This window comes from Littorina saxatilis, linkage group LG17 (genome assembly GCF_037325665.1).
Source record: "Littorina saxatilis isolate snail1 linkage group LG17, US_GU_Lsax_2.0, whole genome shotgun sequence".
NCBI classification, from domain to species: Eukaryota; Metazoa; Mollusca; class Gastropoda; order Littorinimorpha; family Littorinidae; genus Littorina; species Littorina saxatilis.
The window spans coordinates 61,784,357-61,803,562 of record NC_090261.1 but is presented as its reverse complement, the minus strand read 5'-3'; the positions used below and the strand labels follow the sequence as shown (position 1 = coordinate 61,803,562).

General features: G+C 45.3%; 2 protein-coding genes and 1 long non-coding RNA gene across 3 annotated transcripts in view; 1 reads left to right on the top strand and 2 right to left on the bottom strand.

The window, feature by feature from the left end:
• The window catches only part of LOC138952000 (uncharacterized), a 27,055-nt gene extending 22,403 nt beyond the window's left edge, over window positions 1-4,652 (bottom strand). The window contains exons 1-4 of the mRNA XM_070323576.1: window positions 2,757-4,652; window positions 1,751-2,106; window positions 933-1,222; window positions 1-459 (exon numbers count right to left, since the gene is read on the bottom strand). The exon at window positions 1-459 is cut by the window's left edge and continues 86 nt beyond it. Of these exons, the coding sequence (XP_070179677.1) occupies window positions 1-459; window positions 933-1,222; window positions 1,751-2,106; window positions 2,757-3,072 (1,421 nt within the window). The 5' untranslated portion in view covers window positions 3,073-4,652. The remainder of the gene's footprint in view (window positions 460-932; window positions 1,223-1,750; window positions 2,107-2,756) is intronic.
• Window positions 1-19,206, top strand: part of LOC138952013 (uncharacterized) — a 259,836-nt gene that overhangs the window by 214,347 nt on the left and 26,283 nt on the right. The window lies entirely within an intron of this gene.
• LOC138952008 (calmegin-like) lies at window positions 6,579-17,143 on the bottom strand. Its single transcript, XM_070323587.1, has 4 exons — window positions 16,973-17,143; window positions 16,561-16,636; window positions 7,910-7,988; window positions 6,579-7,115 (listed from the first exon to the last, which is right to left on the bottom strand). Exons 1-4 carry the CDS (start codon window positions 17,018-17,020, stop codon window positions 7,037-7,039), a joined length of 282 nt encoding a protein of 93 aa, XP_070179688.1. The 5' UTR covers window positions 17,021-17,143; the 3' UTR covers window positions 6,579-7,036.

The window sequence follows — 19,206 nt, the reverse complement described above, 5'->3', positions numbered from 1 at the left end:
TTCGCCTTCCGAGCAGTATTCCATGCTTGAAGGGACATAACTCCTCTCGTGCCCAAACTCGTCATCCACCAGGTTAACTCCCCTTGCAAGCGCACTTCGGTGTCGCCGGAATCCTCGTCACTAAGGTAACGGAGCACCTGAGCTGACGTCACGGGCGACGCAGAGTTACCTCCCTCGATTTTTAGGTTGACGGCAGGGGCGAAGATGTCGCCGTTGTCGGTCACGTGACGAAGACGAACTCTTACATCCGCACCCTTGACGACGGCGTCGCCGATGTCCGTTGTGCTGCCGGCGATGATGGTGTTGTTGGCGGTGTGGTAAATGGAGGACCAGGGTCTGGTGTCCACGAACCAAGACACGGCCGAGGAGTAGCGGGTTTCCGAGACTACGGAATGGTTGCCAAGCAACACCTCGTGACGCCATATTGTGCCTGTCGTGTGTACCACTTGCCAGCTCCATCTGTGGGAAATAAAGAACCGTTGTAGAGTGTTAACATTTCAATAATAACAACACGTATTGTCTGTTAGATGAGATAGCTACATTCAAACTGACTTTTTTTTAAGCACTGAGGAGGAGGTAGGGAAGTGACAATTCAGGTACATATAAATGATATCTTAAACAAAACATTGTCCTTATGCTGCTATTTGGGCCGGGAAGACTGAAGAGATGCATGCAAGTGCGTGAGGACTAGAGTTATGACGGTAGTGGAGGGGAATGGAGTTGGGATTGTGGCTGCTACAGTGGAACCTCCTTTTTTAAGACACCAACAAATCTGAAAAAGTCAGGTCGTGAAAAAGAAGGGGGTCAAGAGAGGTCACGAACAGAAAATCTGAAAAAGTCTTATAGGGGGAGGGGGGGTCTTAATTTGGAGGGGCGGGGGTGGAGGGGTCCGAAAAAGTGGGTTCCGATGTAAAACAAAAACTCGAACCAACCTGGCTTTGTCATGAAGGAGGTGATGGTGGTCCTTCGCAGAACTGACGGGAGACAACTGCTTCAGGAGCTGCGCGGACAGGTGACCTCCCCTGATTCTCAGCACGTCAGCCTCCGCCGCCATGTTGCCCACAACGACCCTGACCCTGTGACCTCCTCGCGCCAAGAGCAGCAACTCTTCCAGTGACCCCTGCTCGCGCTGGCCTCGTGCGTCGTTGGTGAAGACATGTCTCCAGCACGAGTCCGTCATCCAGTCCAAAGACACGGAGTCTTGGTTGGCTCCCACGCTAACCTGGCCGTTGGTTTAAACAATGTTTTATTATTTTTATTATTATCAAGTGAAAACAACAAGCCTACTGCTTATAATGGTATCTTCAGTATTTAAACTGATAGAATTCAACTGAACTTAAGTTTATTTTACACGGATGACGATTTAAGGCCGGGCCTTTTAATACAATCTGTCCTTGGGACAAGTACCCCCACCCCCCAAACACACACACACGCGCGCACCCATAAGAAACGCTTAATATTTTAGCGAATTGTGTGAGAATGGGTGGGGGGCAGGGAGGGAGAGTGAGAGAGAGAGACAAAGAGAGAGAGATAGACAAAGAGAGAGAGAGAGAAACAGAGAGAGATAGACAAAGAGAGAGAGAGAGAGAGAAACAGAGAGAGAGAGAGAGAAAGAGAGAGATAGACAAAGAGAGAGAGAGAGAGTGAGAGAGAGACAAAGAGAGAGATAGATAGAGAGAGAGAAACAGAGAGAGACAGAGAGACAGAGAGACAGAGAGAGACAGAGAGATTCTGTGTTTGTCTATTTCACCTGGCCGTTCAGCAGCCAGCGAGAGTTGTGTCTTCGTCCCGTCGTGCTCCACGAAGACAGCCACATGTAGGCCGGCTCTCTGCGCATGCCCACGTGAGAGGAGAAGTGACGTTGGCCCACGTGCATGACGTTGTGACCTCCGACCCAGCCCTGAGCCGTGTCCCAGTTGACGAAGTGGAACGGGAAGGAGTAGCCACGGTCACGCATGACTCCGCGCACATCCTGGCCACGCTTGGCGGCTTCCAGTAGCACCGAGATCTTCTTCTTTCCTCCTGGATCCCCCGTGATGAAGTTGGAGTAGACGGGCCAGGCGAGGAACGACTGTGGAGACTCGCAATCTCCACCGGCAGAACCACCTGGAGAAGAAAATCCAACATCAATACCGTACAGGGATGCTTTACACATGGCCAGTTTGCAGCCTATTTTTACGCACATTTCGTTGGCAAGAAGTCGGGGGGAGTTCCCGAGACAAAATTGTCAAAAGAAAGGTGTTCATGTGATCAGTCCACCCAACTTTCAACCAACTTTTACGCACATTGAACAAGAAGTTGGGTAAAGTTGGCGTGACAAAATTGTCAAAAAGAGTTGTTCGCGTGAACAGTCCACCTAATTTTCAACCGACTATTGGTCGACTCTCAGCTGACACGAAACCCCCGGGCGGTACATGTTGTGCACGCTTTACCTTTCTGCCCGATTCTGGAGCGACTATTTTTTGAGCCTGAATTTAGCGGAAAGGGTGCGTGTTCTTCTTTTGGTTTGCATTACTATACCCTCCTACCTTCCCGACTCTAGAGGGAAAAGTCGGTTCAAAATAGCAAATACACTTGAAGTGTTTAACTGCGACAACTTTCCTGCGATCTTGTTCCGACAAAGTTGCCCAAATATGTTTAAAACATGAAACTTGCGACATCTTTCCAGCGATCTTGTTCCGAACAGCGATTTTGTTCCGACAAACCTGCAGCCCAAGGCCAAACTGCCCATTCCGTAAAACACATCTTATATTTACCACTATGTCCAGCCCCGTAGCAGCTCACGTCTCCACCGACGGCCCAAGACTTGGTGAACCAAGACGCCGAGGCGTTGACGTGGCGGTTGCTGATGACGCGCCTGTTGCCTAGCGACAGTCCCAGCACGTGCAGATTGCCCGTGGAACACAGTAGGAGGTGCCAGAGGGCGTCAACGTCGCTTTGCGCATGCGCGTCGAAGAGTCGGTTGAAGTGGTTGAGGCTAGAGAGAGCTTCTATGCAGACGTGTTCCCGAGAGCGGACGACGTTGTCTGCGTGGACAGCGAAGGTGATGTTCTGCTGTGGATAAGAACGCATTCTAAATTGAGTTGTTTCACTTTTGAACACACTTTTTGTAAGTGCACGAGGTGCACGAGAAAGTTATCCAACCGGTCGGGAGTCAGCCGCGGTGTTGGATTGGTTGAAATTGAGATTTGTTGTGATTTCAACCAATCAGACCCGCGGTTTGTTCTCTCCTGTTTGGGTGGCACTCACTTTCGATTCGTGCGCCTCAGCTCAGTAGTTTAACACTAGTGTTTACCATGTATACAACTTTTGTTAGTGGAATAAGGTACTGTCATTCTGTGTTCAAAACTGGTTACAAAAAATATGTTCAAAAGTGGAACACTTTCGTTTAGAGTGCAGTCAAACAAGGATAGGTTGAGGTGTTTTTATACGAAGTAATGACTTTGATGAAAAGGATTGACGTGTTGTTTGGGCCGACAATTCTATGCATATAGGGTAGGCTGAACTACGTGTATTGACCCAAAGAAGATGCACGAACAGCTATCTGCCGGAAAAAAAAGACTTGAATTATTATACCCACTGCTTGTGGCTGTCGATAGAGGTAACTGCAATTGAATTGGACAAAACATGTTAACGAGAGACAGACAGACAGACAGAGACATACAGACAGACAGACACACACACACACAGAAACAGACAAACAGAGATAAACAGGGAGACATTTCTGCAGGCCAGAGAAACTATACAAGAAACAAGTCGCGTAAGGCGAAAATACAATATTTAGTCAAGTAGCTGTCGAACTCACAGAATGAAACTGAACGCAACGCAACGCAGCAAGACCGTATACTCGTAGCATCGTCACTCCACCGCCCGTGGCAAAGGCAGTGCCCGTGGAATTGACAAGAAGAGCGGGGTATTCGTTGCGCTGAGAAGGATAGCACGCTTTTCTGTACCTCTCTTCGTTTTAACTTTCTGAGCGTGTTTTTAATCCAAACATATCATATCTATATATTTTTGGAATCAGGAACCGACAAGGAATAAGATGAAAGTGTTTTTAAATTGATTTCGAAAAAAACATTTTGATAATAATTGTTATATATTTAATTTTCAGAGCTTGTTTTTAATCCGAATATAACATATTTATATGTTTTTGGAATCAGCAAATGATGGAGAATAAGATAAACGTAAATTTGGATCGTTTTATAAATTTTTATTTTTTTTTACAATTTTCAGATTTTTAATGACCAAAGTCATCAATTAATTTTTAAGCCACCAAGCTGAAATGCAATACCGAAGTCCGGGCTTCGTCGAAGATTACTTGACCAAAATTTCAACCAATTTGGTGGAAAAATGAGGGCGTGACAGTGCCGCCTCAACTTTCACGAAAAGCCGGATATGACGTCATCAAAGACATTTATAAAAAAAATGAAAAAAACGTTCGGGGATTTCATACCCAGGAACTCTCATGTCAAATTTCATAAAGATCGGTCCAGTAGTTTAGTCTGAATCGCTCTACACACACACACACACACACACACACGCACGCACACACGCACGCACACACGCACGCACACACGCACATACACCACGACCCTCGTTTCGATTCCCCCTCGATGTTAAAATATTTAGTCAAAACTTGACTAAATATAAAAAGGGTTGATCAGAGATCAACAGGGCCAAAACATGTTGTAGAACATGGGGGGGGGGGGGGAGAGGGGGGATTAGTTGTGTGTGCGACTTTGAAAACGTAGAATGGAACTCCGCATAAAAGAACGTTCCAACGTAAAATCAAACTAACTCCTTTATACCGTATTTTGCCATGTTTAGGCACGGTCATGAAAGGGGTTCCAATGGTGCAGCCATAGTCGTATTTTTAGAGTATGCACAAACACACGCCTCATCCCCTAGATCATTGGTGACCTGAAGAAAGCAGTTAGAGCTGGGTTCAAGGCCATGCCTATTCAGGAAAGCTTCCGCGCCATTGACAATTTCGGAGGTGTAATTTGATAACACCTCAGTTTTGGAGAAAAGGTAAATGTCCGACCATTTTACCTATAGACTCGAAAATTTGTAGAATGGTCGTGGACGAACTAAAGTTCATGCACAACAGCTATCAAAATATTTGTTAAATTCAAATGACTGAAAAAATAACCCCTTCGTTGTAAAGTTTCACTTGCGCAATATGCGCAAATTTAATCAATGATATGAACGCATTCATCCATGGGAAATGTCCTGATCCTGCCTGCAATTGCTGTATTGAAGGCATTGATTGTCTAATGTTGATTAATGTATACTATGTCATTTGAATTACCCCAATCCACTCATATACAGAAAAATGAACGACTGAAACGGGAATCAAAGGTGTGAGCAGCAATGCAACTTCAATCACGGTATCATCAGTGGAAGAAAAGTGACTAAAAAGGAGGAAGCACCAATCCACACATAATCACAGTAACATGTAACACAAGGTGACTCGGATGAAGCAGCCACCCAACTAATGTATTATGACAATGAGCAATCTGCACATAACATAAAACCATCAAAGCGATGTTCCTTAAAATAAAATGGTATCCAGGTCACTTGGGTTCAGTTATGTCATAGCATAAAACAGCTCACTGCTCCCATGAATTGTTCTGAGCCTTGCAATGATAAGTAAAGCAATGAGAGCAGATCTGATGCAGGGCACTGTCAATCATTGGCCGGCTGAAATATACTGCAATCTTGATGCAAATTACCATGTAATTTTCTTGGTGATATGGTCATCACTGCAGGCAGTAAAAGATCACCCAACGTTTTGCAATGAAGAACAATGAAGTTATTAGTCGAACAAAAAATAAACAGACGAATAGAGATTGAAAATTGTCAAATGCAATGGGGCTGGATCTCCCTGTTGAAGAACTTTGAGCAAAAGACCACAAATGAGCTAACAAAGAATACTGTACGAAAGTACGAAATGTTACATGCACTGCAAGATCTCCCTGTTGAGAAACGTTGAGTAAAAGATACCCATTTTATTGCAAAGAAGACATACAGACACAAGAGAGAGAGAGAGAGAGAGAGAGAGAGCGAGAGAGAGAGAGAGAGAGAGAGAGAGAGAGAGAGAGAGAGAGAGAGAGAGAGAGGGTGCACCTCACCGAGAGAGAGAAAGAGAGAGAGGGAGAGAGAGAGAGAGCGAGAGAGAGAGAGAGAGAGAGAGAGAGAGCGAGAGAGAGAGAGAGAGAGAGGGAGAGAGAGAGGGTGCACCTCACCGAGAGAGAGAGAGAGAGAGAGAGAGAGAGAGAGAGAGAGAGAGAGAAAGAGAAAGAGAGATAGAGAGAGAGAGAGAGAGAGAGAGAGCGAGAGAGAGAGAGAACAATGTGCAATGTCACGTTTTTCGAGCAGATGGTAATTTTTGTCTTCTTGGTCCATAGTGTAGTGTGTCAGCACAGCACCACATTCAGACAAGTGCAGCGATGTGACAAAGTAACAGTGACTACTTGTCAAATGCAATTCAAACAGTTCAACTTGAACAACGTTTACAGAATCAAGTTCGCATGAGCTTATTCAGGAAAAGGGTACCTTGGCACAATAAATGACTAATCATCTTATAATGCTTTTTGTCTATCAAGCTTCTGGATGAGACTGGAATTCTGAGTGTAGCCAGGTCGGCAGTTCTATCCAGTAAACTTCTGGATGAGATTAGAATTCTGATTCTATCCAGCTAGATTCGGAATCTAGCCATGACAAACATGAGTTTACAAACAATTTCACAAATTGGTGAATATGTTTTTGACAGTTTTGTCTAATATCCTTGCAGCAAGTATGGTTTTGCATGATACAAAAGTTGCTGCTTTTCAAGCAAATACAACATAGAGGAAAATAAAACAATGAAAAGGCATTTCACTTTTAAACCAACATTTTCATTTTCAAAGATACAACCAGTTCCAAAGCACAGTATGTTATTGTTAACTTCTTCTACAGGTGTTAGTAAAAAAAAAAAGTTATCTTCTTCTCACAAACACTCACTCAAACCATGATAAAAAATGTGTGCCGATACTCACTTTTCCCTGTTATCCCAGTCAGCAGGTTTCTTGTCGTTAGGATCTTCAATTTCTTTGGGAGGGTTCACGGGGGGACTGCAAAAGCATGCCATTACCTTTAATAAATTCTCAAATCTTAACATCAAGTACATACACACACAGAGTTACATACAGTTACACTCTCTTGCAGTTACACACACACATACACATACACACACAGAGTTACATACAGTTACACTCTCTTGCAGTTACACACACATACACATACACACACAGAGTTACATACAGTTACACTCTCTTGCAGTTACACACACACATACACACACAGAGTTACATACAGTTACACTCTCTTGCAGTTACACACACACATACACACACAGAGTTACATACAGTTACACTCTCTTGCAGTTATACACACACACACTCACAGAGCGATACACACATACACATACACACACAGAGTTACATACAGTTACACTCTCTTGCAGTTACACACACACACACTCACAGAGCGATACACACATACACATACACACACAGAGTTACATACAGTTACACTCTCTTGCAGTTACACACACACACACACTCACAGAGCGATACACACATACACATACACACACAGAGTTACATACAGTTACACTCTCTTGCAGTTACACACACACACACTCACAGAGCGATACACACATACACATACACACACAGAGTTACATACAGTTACACTCTCTTGCAGTTACACACACACACACTCACAGAGCGATACACACATACACATACACACACACACACACAGTGACACACACACACACACACACAGTGACACACACAAATCAAGATTTGGTATCAGAGCAGATCAATGTCCTGTGTACGTGTCCCCAAGTCGTGCTACCTACCTGACATCTGTCAGCAAACTGCCCTTGTTGACGAGGCCGTTGTCGATGAGCATCTCAAACGTCTGGCCTGGGTTCACCACTGCACACAAACCCAGGGCACAAATGAATGCATTTAATGATACCTCAACCACGTAACAAACCCAGACCTCTCTTCTTAATCCTCCTTTCACACAAGGTTGGAAAATGTCACATGGTGTCATGTTCAAGTTCTGTCACTTGTGGTGTATGTTTCCTGCGGAAATGCCAGAGAATTTTGAATATAAGTTTGTCTGTTTGACTTTATCATATCAGCAGTGAAAATGTACTTAAAGGTCACTGCCACACTGTGCAATTGTTGGTATCGTACATAATTAGGCCACAAAAAAAATTGTCTGTTTCTGGTAACATGGCTAAAACAAGAAGGGCAAAGCCCATACGACTCACATGCTTGACCTTGACATGACCAAATAACTAAACCTAGCAATGACATCATACACTAAGAACTGCTTTACACATTTTTCCTACCAAAATACATGTGACCTTGACCCAAGGTCAAGGTCATCCAAGGTCATGCAACACAAAGCTGTTAATTCAAGACATAGGAAGTACAATGGTGCTTATTGGCTCTTTCTACAGGGTGACACGAAAAAAACAGATCCCACCAAAAGTTTAATATTTTCTGAAATAATCAGCCGATTCTTTTATTTTTTCAGGTGAGCCAAGCTGAAATGATGTTCTAACAGCCCACCAAGTTTGAGCTTCAAGATGTCATGGACAACGGAGCATAAGACATTTATAGTCGAGGCCTATTTTCGGTCGAATTCTATCCACGCTGCTCAACTGGAATTCAAAAGACAGTTTGGACGTAGAGACTTTCCTGTTAAATCAGTTATCTATGGATGGAGGGATAAGTTCAGAGACCATGGGACTGTCAATAACCTCAATAGTAAAAACCCTAACAGGGGATCCCACTCTGGTCGACCTAAATCAGCAAGGACACCGAGGAATATTGATTCAGTCAGAGAGTCTGTTGTGCGCAGCCCGAGCAAATCTGTTCGCCGGCGAAAATAGGCCTCGACTATAAATGTCTTATGCTCCGTTGTCCATGACATCTTGAAGCTCAAACTTGGTGGGCTGTTAGAACATCATTTCAGCTTGGCTCACCTGAAAAAATAAAAGAATCGGCTGATTATTTCAGAAAATATTAAACTTTTGGTGGGATCTGTTTTTTTCGTGTCACCCTGTACCATGAGATATGGTCACTTTTAGTGGTTCACTACCTTATTTTGGTCACATTTCATAAGGGTCAAAGTGACCTTGACCTTGATCATATGTGACCAAATGTGTCTCATGATGAAAGCATAACATGTGCCCCACATAATTTTTAAGTTTGAAACAGTTATCTTCCATAGTTCAGGGTCAAGGTCACTTCAAAATATGTATACAATCCAACTTTGAAGAGCTCCTGTGACCTTGACCTTGAAGCAAGGTAAACCAAATTGGTATCAAAAGATAGTAAATTGTAAGGGGCTTATTGTCCGTCAGGTCTTAATTGCCTATATTGGACATGAATTGGTTTATACGATTCGAGTTTTACGCCCTCACGGCTTTTTGATGTTTGCGTGTTTAGGTGGTATCAGCCATCTGCACTGCACTTATGGTAGTATGACCAAGATCTTTAACGTGCCATTGTGGTGACACGGGGGTGGGAGATGGATACCGTCTCTGGGTCTGCACATAAAGTTGACCCGTGTCCGTCCCGGCCCGGATTCGAACCAGCGACCTCTCGATCACAAGTCCAGTACTCTACCACCTGAGCTACCCGGGCCCCTAATCAAAAGATGGGGCTTACTTTGCCCTATATATCATATATAGGTGAGGTATTGAATCTCAAAAACTTCAGAGAAAATGGGAAAATGGGAAAAATAGCTGTTTTTTAGACAACATTTATGGCCCCTGCGACCTTGACCTTGAAGCAAGGTCAAGATGCTATGTATGTTTTTTGGGGCCTTGTCATCATACACCATCTTGCCAAATTTGGTACTGATAGACTGAATAGTGTCCAAGAAATATCCAACGTTAAAGTTTTCCGGACGGACGGACGTCCGGACGTCCGGACGTCCGGACGGACGGACGTCCGGACGTCCGGACGTCCGGACAGGCGGACGGACGACTCGGGTGAGTACATAGACTCACTTTTGCTTCGCATGTGAGTCAAAAAATAGGGTCGGTAGGTAGGGATTTTTTTTTTTTTTTTTAATTTATTTTTTTTACCCCAAATGTAGACCAATAAAACTAACTTTAAAAATCGCGCAAAGAGACTGGATTCACTATACATAGAGACAAGACACTCAACACATTTACAAATCGTCAGCGGACTTTCGTTTTCACACGTTTTTGTTGTTCATTTTCTCACCCTGTCCTTTACCACCAAAAAAACCCAACAAGTCGCGTAAGGCGAAATTACTACATTTAGTCCAGCTGTGGAACTCACAGAATGAAACTGAACGTAGTCCGCCGCTAGTGCAAAAGGCAGTGAAAGTGACGAGCCTGTTTGGCGCGGTAGCGATTGCTCTGTGCTTCATAGCACGCTTTACTGTACCTCTCTTCGTTTTAACTTTCTGAGCGTTTTTTTTAATCCAAACATATCATATCTATATGTTTTTGGAATCAGGAACCGACAAGAAATAAGATGAAATAGTTTTTAAAACGATTTTGGAAATTTAATTTTGATCATAATTTTTATATTTTTAATTTTCAGAGCTTGTTTTTAATCCAAATATAACATATGTATATGTTTTTGGAATTAGAAAATGACGAAGAATAAGATGAAATTGTTTTTGGATCGTTTAATAAAAAAAATAATTTTAATTACAAGTTTCCGATGTTTAATGACCAAACTCACTCATTAGTTTTTAAGCCACCAAGCTGAAATGCAATACAAAACCCCGGGCTTCGTCGAAGATTGCTTTGTCAAAATTTCAATCAATTTAATGGAAAAATGAGGGTGTGACAGTGCCGCCTCAACTTTTACAAAAAGCCGGATATGACGTCATCAAAGGTATTTATCGAAAAAAAGAAAAAAACGTCCGGGGATATCATACCCAGGAACTCTCATGTCAAATTTCATAAAGATCGGCCCAGTAGTTTAGTCTGAATCGCTCTACACACACACAGACAGACAGACAGATACACACACACACACACACACACACACACACACACACACACACACACACACACACATACACCAATCAATCAATCAATCAATATGAAGCTTATATAGCGCGTATTCCGTGGGTACAGTTCTAAGCGCTTGTCGAAGAGTTGTCAACACAGGACTAAGGCCAAAAAAAAAAAATTGTCTGTTTAGGGTAACATGACCAAAAAAAGTAGGGTCGGTAGGTAGGTAATTTATTTATTTATTTATTTATTTATTTTTTTTGTGTAAATGCTATGTTGGCTGAACATTCACTTCTTATATTTGATGAATACATGTTACAAAACTAACGTATAAATAAAACAGAGAGAAAGGGAGAGAAAGAAACGCCAAATGTCTCTTTTTAGCATTTTTACCTCTTTTTTTTTCTTTTTTTTTTTTGAAATCAAAAAAAAGTTTTTGGGTCGGCGCCAAATCGATAGGGTCGGTCGGGTTACCCTAAACAGACAATTTTTTTTTTTTGGCCTAACAAAGAAACTAACATCTTCAGACGGACACGAACCCTATCACACACTAGCAAACCCTGGTAAACAAACAACTGTTTAACAACAATGTACACATCAATAGCTAGGTCCAAACAAAATAATATTAAGCACAAAGAAAACACCTCTCACAGAGCTCAGCACAAGAATGTCTTTTGGGGCACAACACATCACGTCGAGCATGAAAGTCGCAGCCAGCTACGGGAAGAACTGAGTCTTCAACCTACTCTTGAACGCGTCAAGAGAGGGGCTCTGGCGAAGCTCAAGCGGCAGGGAGTTCCAGACGGAGGGGCCCGCGGAGGGAAATGCACGCTGACCAGCAGATGCGAGTTTCGAGCGAGGGATGTGGAGGCGGAGAGGGTCAGTAGCAGAACGAAGGGGACGGTCGGAGGGCTGGGTGTACAGGTCCAGGGAGGATTGAAGGTACTCGGGAGCAGAGTCGTTGAGACACTTGTAGACCAGAATGGACAGTTTGTAGGAGATTCGGGTGTTGACAGGGAGCCAGTGCAAGGAGCAAAGTAGGGGGGTGATGTGGTCTCGCTTCGTCTTCCTCAACGTCAGCCTGGCAGCGGCGTTCTGGACTCGTTGTAGGCCATGAATGGATGAGGCGGGGAGGCCAGCCAGAAGGGAGTTGCAGTAGTCCAGACGACTGAAGATGAGGGAGACAACCAGCTTGACACAGGCGTCGTGGGTGAGGTAGCGACGGATGGAGGCGATGCGTCGTAGGTGGAAAAAGCAGGTCTTGATGATGAAGGAGATGTGTGTCTGCATGGAGAGAGTGGAGTCGAGAAAGACGCCAAGGCTCTTGACAGCAGGGGAGAATGGAACAGTCGCGTCATCCAGCTGGAGGTCGGTCACAGTGAGGGAAGCAATCTTCTGTCGTGTTCCAACGAGAAGGGCCTCCGTCTTCTCACTGTTCAGCTTCAGCTTGTTCTCAGTCATCCAGTTCTTGATGTCAGTGAAACAACTGGAGATGGATCCAAGGAGATCGTCAACGTCCTCCGGCTTGGCGCTGTTCTGGAGCTGCGTGTCATCGGCAAAGGAGTTGTAGTTCAGGCCGTGGCGTTCGATGACCAGGGAGAGGGGTTGGGTGTACAGGGTGAAAAGGACAGGGCCGAGGACAGATCCTTGTGGGACGCCGAAGCGGACAGGGACAGGCTGAGAAGAGAACGAATCAGTGGTGACAGTCTGAGAGCGGTTCTGGAGGTAGTTCCTAAACCAAGAGAGGGCGGTGTCGTGAATGCCGAACGTGGAACTGAGGCGATCGACGAGTAGCTGGTGGTCGATCGTGTCGAAGGCCGCGGAAAGGTCCAGCAGCACAAGGGCAGAGACGAGACCGCTATCTGTTGCGTTCAGGAGGTCCGTGGTGATTCGCAGGAGCGCCGTCTCGGTGCTGTGGTGAGGGCGGTACGCTGACTGGTACACTGGCATCAGCGAGTTCCGAGACAGGTGGGCGCTCAACTGCTCCAGGATGATACGCTCCAGAAGCTTGGAGAGGAAGGGCAGGTTGGACACAGGACGGTAGTTCTTCAACTCGTTGACGTCAAGGCCGGGCTTCTTGATGAGTGGGCGGACAACGGCAGACTTGAAGCAGTCGGGAACGACGCCTGTGGCCAGGGATATGTTGATGATATCTGTGATAGACGGCAGGAGCTTGTCCAGACACTTGGTGAAGAGGAAGCCTGGCAGGGGATCTAGCTCGCAGGTCTTGATGGCCGTCTTGGTGATGAGTCGCTTGACGTGGTTTTGAGTGACAGGCTGAAAGCACGTGAGGGGGGAGCCGGAGAAGGAAGGGGAGGGTGGGGACGGGACGAAGGGCTGCTGATCGAGTGTTTTCCGAAGCTTGTCAATCTTGTCCTTGAAGAACTCCGAGAATAACTCCGGGATATCCTGTGGTGGGTGAGCAGTGGGTAAGGGGGCAGCGGGGGAGGAGCCCAGGAGAGAGGACATGATGGAGAACAGCTCCCTGGATGATGAGGCGTTGACGATGCAGTCGTGGAAGTGCTCGATCTTGGCAGCAGTGATGGCTTGCGTGACTCGAAGCACCGCATCCCTGAGAATCTGCTTATGAACCTCCAGGCCAGAGTGTCGCCATGCACGCTCCGCTCGCCGTCTCTCGATCTTGGCGGCTGTGATGTCCTCAGAGAACCAGGGAGCCGGCTGTCGCTCAGAGACTGCGCATAGAGATGGCGGGGCGTGTTTGTCGAGGAGCTGGCGCAGAGTCAAGCTGAAGAAATGGGCGGGGTCAGTGGACGGGTCTCGCTGGGCAAGCAGCAGGGCAGCTTCGTCTCCAAAAGCATCTGTCTCAATGTCTCGTAGCTTGCGACGTGTGACCATCTTCCGCTTCTGTGCTGGCTTGGTGATGTTGACGAGGAAGTTGATGGCGGTGTGGTCGGAGACAAGATGGTCGTTGGCGACGAGGCTGGAGACCAGATTGTCCGAGGGTCGAGTGACAATCCAATCCAGGATGTGGCCACGGGAGTGGGAGGGAAAAGGAACGACCTGGTCCAAACTGTAGCTGTCCAACAGCGCACGGGCCCGCTTGGTGTCAGAGTTGGCAGGGCAGTCCCAGTGGATGTTAAAGTCACCGAGGACGATGGCGCTATGGGACGTCACGTTGTAGTGGTCGAGGGCTTGGGAGAACTCGTCGAAGAAAGTAGAGTCCTTCAGCTTGTTCTTGGTGTTAGGGGGAGGGCGATATATACACAGGAAGGTGAGGGTGGTGGTGGTGGCGACCGTCATCTCCACAGCTTCGAAGGTGATGTGGGAGAAAGGGAGGCTGTCCGAAAAGGACGCTGCAGCATGCATGTGGTCCTTGTAGACGACGGCGATGCCTCCACCACGCCCAGCCGGGCGGGGGAAGGAGACTGTCTTGTACCCTGCGGGGGTCAGCTGCTTGATCTTGGGGTCATCACCAGGTCGCAGCCACGTCTCGGTGATGAACAGGGCGTCTAACTTGTTTTCTATAATGTAGTCTGCTATCAGATCTGCTTTGCCTTCTGGATTTACTGACTGGGAGTTGAGGAGGCAGAGGTGTAGGGTGTTTTTGGAATGAGTGGGTGGGTGCTGATTTTGGGTGGGCGGGTGCTGGGGAGGGGTTGTGGGAGAAAGGGGAGGGGTGGGGAGGTGAGGGAGAGGGGTGATGGGAGGATGGGGAGGGGTGGTGAGAGAATGGGGAGGGGTGGTGGGAGAATAGGGAGGGATAGAAGGAAGCAGAGAAAGGGTGGGGGGGGGATGCTGGGGAGGGGTAGTGGTACATTGGGTGGGGGTGGTGGGCGTGAGAGAAGTGGAGGTAGGAGAAGGGTTGAGGGCAGCAAGTTGCTGTGCGGTTCGAAGACGCTGCGAGCGGCCGGCGCGACAGCCCCTTACGGTTGGTGGTCTATGCAGGATTCCCAGCTCCTTGAGATGGAGGTATAGAGGCCGTGGCAGGCGCAGTCTAGCAGCGTCGGTGGGACGGTAGTTGAGGGGGGAACCTATCGCCATAGTGAGAGAGGGGAGTGGAAAGAGAGAGAGAGAGAGAGAGAGAGAGAGAGAGAGAAGAGAGAGAGAGAGAGAGAGAGAGAGAGAGAGAGATAGAGAGAGAAAGAGAGCTCACGCAATGTATGACACCTAAGAATGTACTCTGAGGGTACATCTCGGAAGACAATCCCCTACCTATTGTATAAGCGGGCAGAACAGTGAGAAAAGGGCCAACTCACTCTGTGACTCATCGCACGCAGGCGCTGGTCAGTGTAGCTACAGCTGACTGAACAACAACAATAGTCTAGCAGGCTACCAACTATGACGCCTGGGCAGAACAAAGGCCACTGTACACACTAAGGTACACGCTAACGCATAAGGCAGACTACGTTTACAGAAAGAGAAACACTCTAACCTAACAAAATAATAACAACAGTCTAAGCAATCTAGCAGCAAAAAGACTAACACACTAAGTTCACTATAATTTACGACAGGCTACGGTCTAGGATGACACGGGAAGTCCGAAAGCGCCTCAACCACAACACCACAACACAGACGGATGAGATACACACTAACACTGAGATCAAATGCAGTAAAACAACCCACAGAACGTTGACAAGGACAACAGAATAAAACCACAAGCTCTCGTTGACAAACACCAACGAACGAAAACAAGACAAAACAGCAAGTAGAGAGCAACGAAAACAAGGGAAACAAAACAGAACAAAAGCACTTAGCTGATTCACGACCGGGAAGGAAAGATGGCCGCTCTAACACGTGGACAGACGATCACACAAATTCACACCAATAGCACTCACAAATTCACTTATTCCGACAAGACAGGTTCACAATTAGCTTCAATACACTCTTATACACCACTCTGCAAACATACAACACAAGAATCCTTGGAAATCAACACGAAAATTATCCAAATATCGAGACAGGTAATGCAGCTGTAGTCAGCGCAAGGACAGACAACTCACCCTCGTCTCGATTCCCCCCTCTATGTTAAAACATTTAGTCAAAACTTGACTAAATGTAAAAAAATATTTGAGTTTGGAAAAAAAAAGTTTAGGGTCGGCGCCGAAATTTAGGGTCGGTCGGGTGACCAGAAACAGACAATTTTTTTATTTGGCCTTACACACAATTTCAATGCCTCAACCTGTGGTTCCTTCCCCCTCCCTCTCTCTCTAATACACACACACAAACACACGTATTAAAAAAAAACAAAAAAACTTAGGACAGTCAATAAAAGGAACACACCCTTTGCTAAAATACTGTCTTCAATGAAAAAGAAAATTCAAACAAATTCATTTATGAAGTAACCGGCAATTGTCTGATAGGCCTACTGCTAGCACCAATGCCATTTTTGCGTGAAAATCTGGCTGTTCAAATTCCCTGCAGATGTAGCTGTTTTGGGACCCACTAAAGTTCTGCTAAAATTGAGGGTCCCAGAACCCTCTGGTAGAACTAGAAGCGTCTGTGGGGAGCCATTGATATCTCCAACTTACCTAATGTGTAGAGATGTGTCTTCCTGCCGGTAAAGTAGCTGTCAATGTTGGCTGTGGGTTTCTTGGTATGCTTCTCCTGAAAACATACATGTACATGCTTGTCAGCTAATCTTTCACATTCAACCTCACTGGAACTTATCAAAACTACTTTCAACCTTACACAGAAATTCCGATTAAGCTTAATCGTACAAAAAAGCATCTTTGAAATGTCTGGACTTTGCTTACCTCATCAGACAGACATCTCAGCTCACAAGCCTTCCACTAAGATGGACATCACCAGAGACACAGGGTTTCCAGTAAAGGTTCACTTGTTATATCATAAATCATGATACTTGCACTGCTGCATCAGAACTTAACGCATACACAGCACAAGAAAAGAAAGCAACAAACAGAGCCATCTGGATGTCCTTACCTCTATTTCACCAGTCTTGGGATTCTTGTGTCTGAAGATGAAGTGCATCTGTAAACAAAATAACAAGGGTTCAAGAACGTCTCAAGACACACAAGTTTTACTACATTTGTCCCCCATTACTTTTACAGCATCACAAGAGCATTACAGGAAAAAAAAGATGTTAATCAAGAAGGAAACCCCACGGCCTGATCCACACAGCAAAAGATGAACAGAAATTCTTATCTACAACATGTATGCATAATCAGGGATGAAAATTGCCTTGTTAAAAAAAAACTGAAATCGGCCGGGGTCCAGGGGCTGCCAAGGCCCCGGCGGGGTCAAGGAGCAGCGCCCCTGTAGGGGGTTTAGGGGGGCAACGCCCCCCGGAAAAATCTTGAAAATTTAGGAATTTAGAGTTGAAAATGTGGCCTTTTGCGAAAGGAAATCACAGTAATTGTAGCAGCTACAAAACTCCTCATTTGTTAACTAAAACAGGAATTCCGACTACCAAATGAACTTGGAACTTGGAACAAGTTATTAATATGTAAAATAATGGTATGAGACTGTTCGTCTTTAAACAGAAAACTGTACCAAACATGCGCTAAAGTGCAGATCGCGAATTTTTAAAAAAAAAATTTGTTTATGTAAAACAAGAGGCGAAGCCTTCAAGGCTCAAGTAAGAAATAGACAAACAGTAACACAAACTCAATCACTCCGTCACACATACACACACACACACACACACACACACACACACACACACACACACACACACACAGTAAGCATAGGTGACACTGTGCAAGAAAGCGAGACACTAGATCTAGATCTGTCTGTCTGCATGTAGCCTACTTAAAGGGACACGACTAAGAGTAATACCTAATATTCTGGACTCGCAACGAAATATATACAAACAAATGACAATGAACAACGCTTCGACCTAATGGTCTTCAACAGGTTAAAAAAAAAAAAATGAAAACAACAATACAAATATCAAAACGACTTATCAGAGAAGATGATGTCCTCCAAGCGCAAAAGAAGGGGGAAAGGGAGATAAATGAAAAAGAAAAATGAGCAATGAAAAATGAAACCAAAACGAAACAAACCAGAATAATAACGCTTGAACTTGAAGGGCCTGAAGTTGGAAGAAAGAGAGAGAGAGAGAGAGAGAGAGAGAGAGAGAGAGAGAGAGAGAGAGAGAGAGAGAGAGAGAGAGAGAGAGAGAGGGTGGGTGGGTGGGTGGGTGGGTGGGTGGGTGCACCTTATTGAGCTTTAGTATGGAGCATTTAACTGAGTATACGGGCCAAGGCTATCACGTTCACAGCTCAACTTATATAGCCTATGATTACAGCCTACACAGGTTTAAGCTCCCCATGCTATGACCCGTATCAAGCTCCACTCGACGCTACCGGAATAAGAATATCGAGGCCGTCGCAGTGGCTTAAACGTGAAAATAAGAATTACAAAATAGATAAAAACAACGGAACAGACCTGTGTGGCTTAAAAGAAACCAAAACGAGGCGCCATTGCTGTTGAGGCCAAGTCTACGAAAATAAATTCTTTGAAAATTTCTCACGCTCGACAGAAAGCAGCCAGGATGTTCCCGTTCGGTGAGGGTTCAAATGGAAGTATGCTTGTACTATATGTAGACGCTCGGGGAGCTCTGTGATGGTTTACGGGAGGCTTACTGTGCCTTTAAGCATAATTAATTAATTTGGTTGTTCAATCGACGAAAATGCACCAAAAGTAGCGTACGTTGTCAACCATGGGACATCATTTACACGAAAGAGTTGTCTCCCTTGTCCGCTCATACGGATAATTCTTTCTTTGACCCATGTAAACGAAATGCATTCGTACAGTTCATCAGAGTTCATTCCGTAACTTCAAAGGGATCTAAAACCGGCACGGTTGACCTAGTGGTAAGGCCTAAAAAAAAATAGGTGTGGTTACGGTAACCCGACCTACCTTATTTTTAGGGGCCGACCCTATAACTTTTTATTACATTTGTCAAAAAAACAAAAAACACACAAGAAAACGAGTGCAGAAAACGCTATGAAAGCGAAAGCGCCCGAGTCGCACACTTATTTCCCTGTCAAGTAGGTTTAATTTGTACACATTAGAAAAAAAAGTTAAAAAAAAAAAAGTGATTGCCTACCTTCCTACGCTATTTTTTGGGCTATGTTCCCGTAACCACACCTATTATTTTTTTTGGCCTAAGGCGTCCGCCCCGTGATCGGGAGGTCGTGGGTTCGAACCCC